The sequence below is a fragment of the Ciona robusta genome, chromosome 12 (assembly GCF_009617815.1).
Source record: "Ciona robusta chromosome 12, ASM961781v2".
In the NCBI taxonomy this organism is placed as follows: domain Eukaryota; kingdom Metazoa; phylum Chordata; class Ascidiacea; order Phlebobranchia; family Cionidae; genus Ciona; species Ciona robusta.
Genome location: NC_143246.1, coordinates 218,135 through 228,339, shown reverse-complemented (window position 1 = coordinate 228,339; position 10,205 = coordinate 218,135). Strand labels below are relative to the sequence as shown.

The 10,205-nt window shown below is 37.2% G+C and overlaps 2 protein-coding genes across 2 annotated transcripts; one reads left to right on the top strand and one right to left on the bottom strand.

Annotated features, from left to right (window-relative positions):
* Window positions 1–152: 152 nt before the first annotated feature.
* LOC149726029 (uncharacterized) lies at window positions 153–6,867 on the top strand. The gene is made up of 11 exons (XM_089890805.1): window positions 153–568; window positions 986–1,141; window positions 1,427–1,602; window positions 2,017–2,160; window positions 2,553–2,709; window positions 2,888–3,029; window positions 3,080–4,846; window positions 4,901–5,046; window positions 5,715–5,862; window positions 6,219–6,399; window positions 6,732–6,867. Exons 1-11 carry the CDS (start codon window positions 290–292, stop codon window positions 6,814–6,816), a joined length of 3,381 nt encoding a protein of 1,126 aa, XP_089746931.1. The 5' UTR covers window positions 153–289; the 3' UTR covers window positions 6,817–6,867.
* On the bottom strand, window positions 6,786–8,559 carry LOC149726028 (uncharacterized). The gene is made up of 4 exons (XM_089890873.1): window positions 8,376–8,559; window positions 8,174–8,322; window positions 7,856–7,932; window positions 6,786–7,327 (listed from the first exon to the last, which is right to left on the bottom strand). Exons 1-4 carry the CDS (start codon window positions 8,422–8,424, stop codon window positions 7,180–7,182), a joined length of 423 nt encoding a protein of 140 aa, XP_089746999.1. The 5' UTR covers window positions 8,425–8,559; the 3' UTR covers window positions 6,786–7,179.
* Between the last annotated feature and the right edge of the window lie 1,646 nt (window positions 8,560–10,205).

Below are 10,205 nucleotides of genomic sequence, written 5' to 3'. Positions count from 1 at the left end.
TGTGTCGTGTATAGTAGCTTGTGGTGGGACAGCAGGTGTTGCAATTTAGGTTAAAGTTTAAATCAAGGCTTTTCAACCAAAGGCACATTGTTTATGGGGCTAAAGGTCTTGTTTCACAATTTATATGAAAGAGTTCGTAGAAATTTTTTAACTCAGAACAAAGGCAGCAAACAAACCTCTGCTCATGGCAGTTGATTCTAAATCTTCAAGTTACAATTAATACAACTCCCGTTAACATAGCAATGAATCATGAAAGGTTGAGAAACATTGGTTTATATTGAAGGACAAGATGACACGAAGGAAAGTTTGTGTTTTAAGTTTAATGCTTGTGTTGGTTGGTACGGATGGCTGGCCCGTGTTTCGGAACTTGTTTAACTTTGGTGGGGAAGATGTAACTCCTTCATCCTTGCTCCAAGATGAAGACTCCTGGGTGGAGGATTTAAAAAAGATGCTGAAGAAGCAGATTCTCAATGATCTTCCCAACATCCAGGAGGTTCACCCATCTTTTATTAAGGAGGAAGAACTTCCAACCAACAACTCGTTGCAAACGATCACAAGGTTTCTTACCGTGAGTTGGAACAACCTAGTTGTATTTTTAGTAACTGTTGGTTCAGTATCATATTTCTACCTAGTATTTGTGTAATATTGCAACACTGCCGGTCTGCTTTGGGTTGTATTCACAGTTTTATCTCTAAAAACAAAGGTTCTAGTTTACTTTAATCAAGTAAAAGGTGTTTAAATGTTAGCCCTAAATTGTATGTTGTTGTATTACTTTTTGTCGGTTTAACAACCATGCTTTAATTTATACACACGTGGTTTTTACTTGTAGCGTGTAATAAAGATGTCATTTGTTGTTAATTTCATTCTCTTCGATATTGTTTTAATTAATAAAAAAATATATTTTAAAAACAAATAGATTTATTATCAAATACATTAATATTTTTTACTTAATAAATAAATCTTCATATAAATTCATTTCCACCAGAACTACATGAAGAACTTTGGATATTTAAACCTGACGGTTCAGAATGAAGTGGACCTGGTCACGATACCTAGAGTCGACTCCGGGTTTCGAAATCCAAACTTATTCTACGTGAGAGAATTGGACAAACATATAAGTGACCAGATCAAAAATATGCAGGTCGGTTTCATGGATATGGTTTAACATACGTATAGTGGAGTTTCAAACCGATATTTTTTATATACGTCAACCCTAGCACTTAGGCTGAGTATTCAAGTACTTGTATCATATACCAAGGCCATCAAAGTCGATACGGATAAGCGTATTTGTCTTCTAACCGAGTGGTTATCATGGGTGGTAGCCTAATGAGCCAACTCTGGCCTAAATCCAAGGACTTATAAATATAGAATATATATGTTTATGTAGAATTATACAGCAGTTAATTTATTTCCCACCCAATGACAGTATATGCTCGGCATCCCAACAACTGGTAAGCTGGATGAAACAACCCTACATACCATGGTACTTCCACGGTGTGGTATGAAAGATATAAAGCCAAGTGGAGTGGGGGACAACTTTGTATTGCAAGGACGTTGGGTTAAGAATAATCTCACATATCGTGTGTTGAATGTTACAAGCAGGTTAGATTACTGGTATCGGGATACATGGTTACCATTACCAATGTTATACACGCCAAATATCTTGCATGTGATATTACGTAGTGGTTAGTGTGTCTGCCTCTAAACTAGAAGTTACATGTTGGATACCCGATGTTGCCACCATTGTGGGTGTATGTGTCCTTGGGCAAGACTTTTAAAAGCAATCACTGTAACCCAGTGGTCATTAATGGGTTGTCCAAATTATCAGCCATACATGAAAACAATCACCCACAAAGTTACACATACGTGGTAACTTGTAAGCGGGCATGAGGTGTATGAAACAAAACACCCGTGTTATAACGACTGTTGTTGCCCCGCTATGCAAGGATTGATAAGTTACATTCGTGGTAATGTCCTTGCCCCACCTACTAAACTTAACTTTGACCCAATAACTAGACTAACGAGATCAGAGTTCACGTCGGCGATGGCAAAAGCTGCCAAACTGTGGTCGGATGTAACTCCCCTAACCATTTCCCAAGTTGACGCAACCACACCTGCCGACATAGATGTCTATTTTGCTGAGGGTAACCATGGTGACGGGTAAGCTCATCTCTCATTGGTTGATTTATATTTTTAAATATTAAATTCATTTTCAGGTTTAAATGGTCTCTTATAAACTACACTGCTAATGAATGTATATGTTTTATATATTTTAATGATGTCACTGTTAATCTTAATTTTCAAGTTTTTTGCATGTCATACTGTAAAACAAACTATTACATCAAAACTCAATAATGTCATGTAAATTATGTTTTTAAGCACCAAACCTGGGGTGGCAGGGTGGCCAGGACAATTCCAGAATTTTCTACACTACATTAATCAGTAAACATTACAACCAATAAGTTGGATTTGTTTCAAAGGATTGTGTGTCTAACTATCCCTGCCTCCCCTTTATAACGTTATTGGTTGTATATTTATAATAATGTCACCAGGTTTAACTTTGATGGTATTGGTGGAACATTAGCCCATGGTTTCTACCCCCCACCTGCTTGGGAGGATCAAAACGTACCAACACTGGCCGGGGATATTCATTTCGATCTCACCGAGATGTTTGTCGCTAACAGTAATAGAGGGGTTGATATATTGCAGGTGAGGTTTATTTATAAAAACAAGTCTTCTGTTTCATACACCTCGTGCCCGCTTTACAGTTATTTGCATGGCTGGTATAGAACATCATAAGTGACCACTGGGGTAGCAAGATTATCATTGTAACATGAACTGCAATTCCGGCAACCAAGTGATTTCCAAACCATAAACTTTCCTACAGACAGCCGTGCATGAGCTCGGTCACAGCCTTGGGTTAATGCACAGCCATAACAAGAACGCTGTGATGGCTCCGGTGTATCGAAGATATAACCCAGACCTTCAACTCCATCAAGATGATGTTGATGGAATACAACTTCTATACGGTGGGTGTTAAACTAATATGTTTGTCGGTGTTTATGTTTTGTGCTTGTAGGTGTTCCTGAACCAACAACCATCGAACCAACAACAACAACAACCATCGAACCAACAACAACAACCATCGAACCAACAACAACAACCATCGAACCAACAACAACAACCATCGAACCAACAACAACAACAACCATCGAACCAACAACAACAACCATCGAACCAACAACAACAACCATTGAACCAACAACAACAACCATCGAACCAACAACAACAACCATCGAACCAACAACAACAACAACCATCGAACTAACAACAACAACCATCGAACCAACAACAACAACAACCATCGAACCAACAACAACAACCATCGAACCAACAACAACAACCATCGAACCAACAACAACAACCATCGAACCAACAACAACAACCATCGAACCAACAACAACAACCATCGAACCAACAACAACAACCATCGAACCAACAACAACAACCATTGAACCAACAACAACAACCATCGAACCAACAACAACAACAACAACAACAACCATCAAACCAACAACAACAACCATCGAACCAACAACAACAACCATTGAACCAACAACAACAACCATCGAACCAACAACAACAACCATCGAACCAACAACAACAACCATCGAACCAACAACAACAACCATCGAACCAACAACAACAACCATCGAACCAACAACAACAACCATCGAAACAACAACAACAACCATCGAATCAACAACAACAACCATCGAACCAACAACCATCGAACTAACAACAACAACCATCGAACCAACAACAACAACAACAACCATCGAACCAACAACAACAACCATCGAACCTACAACAACAACCATCGAACCAACTACAACAACCATCGAACCAACAACAACAACCATCGAACCAACAACAACAACAACCATCGAACCAACAACAACAACCATCGAACCAACAACCATCGAACCAACAACAACAACCATCGAACCAACAACAACAACAACAACCATCGAACCAACAACAACAACCATCGAACCAACTACAACAACCATCGAACCAACAACAACAACCATCGAACCAACAACAACAACCATTGAACCAACAACAACAACAACAACCATCGAACCAACAACAACAACAACAACCATCGAACCAACAACAACAACAACAACCATTGAACCAACAGCAACAAAAACCATCGAACCAACAACAACCATCGAACCAACAACAACAACCATCGAACCAACAACAACCATCAAACCAACTACAACAACCATCGAACCAACAACAACAACCATCAAACCAACAACAACAACAACCATCGAACCAACAACAACAACCATCGAACCAACAACAACAACCATCGAACCAACAACAACAACAACAACCATTGAACCAACAGCAACAAAAACAACCATTGAACCAACAGCAACAAAAACCATCGAACCAACAACAACCATCGAACCAACAACAACAACCATCGAACCAACAACAACAACCATCGAACCAACAACCATCGAACCAACAACAACAACCATCGAACCAACAACAACAACAACCATCGAACCAACAACAACAACCATCGAACCAACAACAACAACCATCGAACCAACAACAACAACAACAACCATTGAACCAACAGCAACAAAAACAACCATTGAACCAACAGCAACAAAAACAACCATTGAACCAACAGCAACAAAAACCATCGAACCAACAACAACCATCGAACCAACAACAACAACACTTCTTAATGCACTATGCAACCCGCAACCATTTGATGCTTTCACACAAATTAAGAAATATCAGTATTTTGCTTTCAGAGGTTTTTATTTAATTTTTATATTTTCAAGCAAACTTATTAAGTGACAATTTCCAGGCAACCAAGTATTTAGAATCAACCAGATTGGGGTTCTTAATGGCTACCCAACGAACATCGAAGATGTGTTTCCTTATGCTCCACATGATATAAATGCAGCTCTTACTTTAAAGATAAATGGAGAGACAGCAACTTATTTAATAAAGGTTGTTTTGAATGGATGTAACTTATCTATCCTCACGGGGGGGAGCAAGGACAGTCTTTATAACCTGGGTGTTCTGTTTAATACACCTCATGCCCGTCTACAACTTGCTATATCTATTTCCCTAATTTAATTCGCTAACGAAAGCAATCAGTTTTTTCTTTGTATACATTCGGTCAAGTTAACATGCCAGTTTTTCTTGTTATCTTATTATATATATTCATAATTAAACCAGTATCCAAGCTAAAAGTTTAAAAACCATTGCCTTTTTCTTTGTTGAACTATAATGTTCATTAGGAGATAATGGTTGAATTTTAGCGACTGTCATTTTGCTTCTGGAAGAATGAGTTGAATGTAACTTACTTTATCCTCGTGTGGCTGGAAAACAACTGTCGTTATCACATGGGTTTAACACCTCGTGCCAGCTTATGCGTTACCCTGTATGTTACTTTGTGGATGAATAGTTTTAGGGGACTTTTTCTTTTTTTATGTGTGGCTGATAATTTTGACAACCCATTAGTGACCACTGGGTTGGAGCAATTGCAATTAATGGTTTTGCCCAAGGACACATACGCCCACAAATTGTATTTCCTTTCTTTTTCATGTTTCAATTAATCTGATTTTCATTACTCCATTTGAAGAGCTAAATATAACAAATGTTTTTATTACCAGGACAACAAATATTGGAAATACAAGTCGTTTGGTTTGATGGAAGCCAACCTCACCCATACATTATGGCCAGACATTCCATATAATATCAATGCTGCGTTCTATATACCAAAGCATGGGAAATTTCAAGCAACAATTTATTTTATTGAAGGTATTTTAACATTCTTATTCATAGAAATATTAATAATGTCTTTAACCCACAAGGAGTATTTCTAAGCCTTGTATTGATACACCCATAACAGCGACTACAAGCCCCCAACCACTAAAAAAAGTAAATAAATTACCCGACCCGTACTTTTTACTTACAAAACACAAAATTCTGTGCAATTTATATTAACGATGTTAAACTAAGCGTAATTTGATTTATCTCTTCAAATACGATTAACGAAAATCAAATTAATGAAAACAATGACGAGAAGGAAATTTGCATGACAGTCATTAAACCATCACATGCGCGGTATGTATTTAAAAAATCTCTTTCATTAAAGGAACCATTTTAACCCGTAGGTTGCAAGGTTCACATGTACACGGTATTGACCAACAAACAGTTCATGAAGTTTAATAAAGTGAACCTATGTCACCAACTACCAAGTGTTGATGTTGAAAATATCACCGCGGCCGCTGTTAATCACAGAAGGCTTTATATTTTCATTGGAAATATTTATTATCGGTTGCGTGTGAGACACAGGTGAGTTGTAGTGTTGGGCTTCGAACTTTATTTGACAATTTTACTCAAGTAGTTTTTACCCATAGCATGTTTTAACGACTGTAGTTTTGCTGCCAATTCCCTTCTCTTCGTTGTTTTAATTAACTTGGTCCTCGCTATTGTATTCAAAAAGATAAATGAATAAATATGAGATAGTTATTGTTATAAAACCACCACTCATAAACATTACAACATAGATATGTTATCATGGCTTTGATAGATGGTAATAATAAAATATTATTTAAATTTATCCGAACGTGGCAAGTATTACATGGTTAAAAAAATATTCATTTAAAAACACCGTATTTGCACAGATCCAATTTCAATCATTCACGAAACTATCCTGATTATCCACGAAACAAAGACAATTATTGGCTTGGTTGTGTTGATTACAATTAAACAACAAACAACTTTATTTACAAACAAACAATGGAAGTATTATTACATCACCAATATATATTGAACAAGTTATTTTCCTCAATTTTATTTTACAACAAAATACAGATTTATTTCTGTTGTTACAAAGAAAAAACTGATTGCTTTCGTCGGCAGATGGTGGCAGAACTGAGCATAAAACTCTGCATTCTTTGGTTTTAAAATATAATCAACATATGTTTCAAGTACAGCAGTAGAGGAAATGAATGTAGATGTTCATGTGTTCTTATACATTCATGCATATAGTACAGCTGGTGTATTCTATTTATGTACAGTTGGTTTGTACAACTCAGTGAGCATTAGTGACAAAGTGTTTGAGTTCTCCCATCACCAATACATGTATAGCAAGTACATGATGGTGAATTGAAATACATGAAAGCTTGGGTTTAACTTTGTTGATTTGTTTCCTGCATTACACCCATCAGTGTTACAACATGACGTGCACGTTTCTGTCAGTATTCCCCAACCTTTGTACCTGGTGATATATCAATGTATGTAACTTATTTATCCTCGCATGGCGGGGCAGCGCTGTCGTACACGGGTGTTCTGTTATATACACCTCAATAGTGATATATATGCCTATGTTGTTTTGTGGTCGAACCAGGTGCGTTAAATAACCAGAGAGGTCCTGGTTCAAGTCCCAGTGTTAACATTACATATCTCTCATCATATTTAACTTTACAAACAAATCTCGAACGTGGGAAGAGAGTTTCTCCTGACCTCGCTATGTATAGGCCTCTGTTACGTCACAATATACCAATGTACAAATAAAGGTCAACGCGTTCAACAATAAAACATTGTCCAGCTTCCCGTGACGTCATATAGGCGGTTTGTTTGCATGCGGTTACGTCACAATGTGGTGGTGTGTTTTATTTATTCCGTTATAACAAACAATTTAAGCGATTCTTTTAAATCGAACACGCTTTAAGTGACGTCAGAGGAGCAATAATACGTCATAAACAACCTCTATTGTTAAATAATTGACGTCATCAAAACAACAAACCTGCAGCCATAGTAACAAGATTCCGAACAACTTCGTTCCAAACGCGTCACCGTTCCCTGAACTCTGATTCGTTCAATCTATCACGTGGTTAAGGGGGGTAAATGCGCTTAAAAGAACAAACAAAGAAATATCTACACCCAGCGTTGTTAAGCGCAGGTCAGCTTAGATATTTCTTTGTTTGTTCTTTCAAGCGGCGTTTACACTACAGCGTAGCTCGCCTCGGTGTAAAAAGAACAAACAAAGAAATATCTACAACCAGCGTTGTTCGGTCTAAATATCTCTTTTTACAAAATAAAGTTCACAAAACCACTCACTAACCCTGCAGTAAACGTCAGTTGTTTTACATCTTTGTAGAAATTGTGGGAAATATGACATGTTCATCTGGCAGTTATCCACGTGATAATGATGTTTGTTGTAATATAAACAATCGTAACAATGCAAGTATTGCGTCACAATGTCTGCACATCCTGCAAGTTATTTGATTGGTTAGTTTAAATTTGAATATTATCACGTGACTTACCCGCTGTGACGAACAATAGAAAGATGTAGAATGTTTTATATGTCGTCATTATGGCTCTTGTGACGTCAGAATAATATGAATATTATAAGTAAAGTATATCAGTATATCAACTGGAATATATATTTCATTAAATGGTGTTCAAGCTATGTCGTCATTTATTACGTCAAAATGACGTCGCATAAAGTAGAGCTATTAATTAACTGTGACCATGACATCATACAACCTCCATTGTCATACTTGACACTTCGGCTGTTCCAACACTACATCTATACTCCCTGATTAATTACATTGGTAGCTACTTAAATTGTCACAGTGGATGGTTTGTCGTATTTAATCTCATGTCCTGTCACATATCTGATGATATATAAGGGCCAACTGTCAGGTCGATACGTTTCGATTGTGTTTCTATTTGCGTAGTCTGCTACATACATTGAGATACACCAGATGCCAAGATAATTCTATTGACTTAAACTAGAGATAAAATGCTTTGGGATTGTTTAGGTGGCAATTGTTAAGAAAAGTTTGAGATAAACGACAAAGAGTGTACCGGTTGGTGGGATAACCGACAGACAGTGTACCGGTTTGTGGGATAAACGACAAACAGTGTACCGGTTTGTGAGATAAACAGCAAACAGTGAACCGGTCCGTGGAGTAAACGACAAACAGTGTACCGATTTGTGGGATAAACGACAAACAGTGTTCCCCCCATTCATAAATAAAGTAACCCCCTCTTTACAACGAACTACTCGACGCAACCATTGGCGACCGATGATTTCCTGTATACACGCATTGCACTGTGTGGGTCGCGTGCATAAACTCTCTCAAAACTTCCGTCCAACGGTCCATGTTGGTTGTTTGGCGTCAACCGGATATCGACGATCGCTTTGCGGTTTCAAAATAGATCCAGTACAGTCGTCGGTAAAATTAGATTGGATTGCTCGTTTTTCTGACGTACGCACTTAGTTATAACACAAGCCAGCAATCGTATTAAGATTCAAAGTTTCGTAAAGTCAGTGTTGAACGTGTTAGCTCAGGTTAAGGTTATAGGTTGCTGGTAATAGGAATTAGAATACTTCGGGTAAAAACTATACTTGAGGAAAAGTGTCAAATAAAAGCGTCCCTAGTAAACCCATGATAAAATATAAATTATCTCTTTTTGAGTTGTATTTAATTAAACAAATTAGGAGTTGACAATTTTATTTAAAGTGTTTTTACCCATAGCGTGTTTTAACGACTGTTGTTTTGCTGCTAGTTCTCTTCACTTTGTTGTTTTATTAAATATAACCTTCACTATCGCATCCAAATAGATAAGCAGCAACAAGTCAGATTTTGTATTAAATATAAAACAAATCATTTATCGCATGAAGTATTAAAACAAGCGGTTTATGTGAGTTGCCAATATTTTGACTTGCCGACAAAAAACGCGCCATTTTTAAAGTTTAATTTAAACTTGTAACTTTACCTTGACATTTAAACACTTTGTTTATTTAATTAAAGTTTTCCAACTATGTATTTTATCAACCCTGGATAACTGACGTTAATTAAATACCAAACAGTGGGTTCACCAATTCAATAAATGTCATCGCGCCCCAACTATACGTGCACAAGAAACAATTAACATTAACTTAAATGTGAAACGTCTTTTCTTTGATGCAGCTTGTCCTCACCTAGCGTTATTTATAACTTTTAAAATTGTTCATTTAGCGGCGTTTGATTCGTTGGTATGCTCCTAAGGTGGGGGTTTGGAAGGTATGCTTATTGGTGCAGGGAACGCTTTTAGTTAGTTGTGTATTCATAATATTGCAACGGCACCCGCTCTGCCGTAAATTT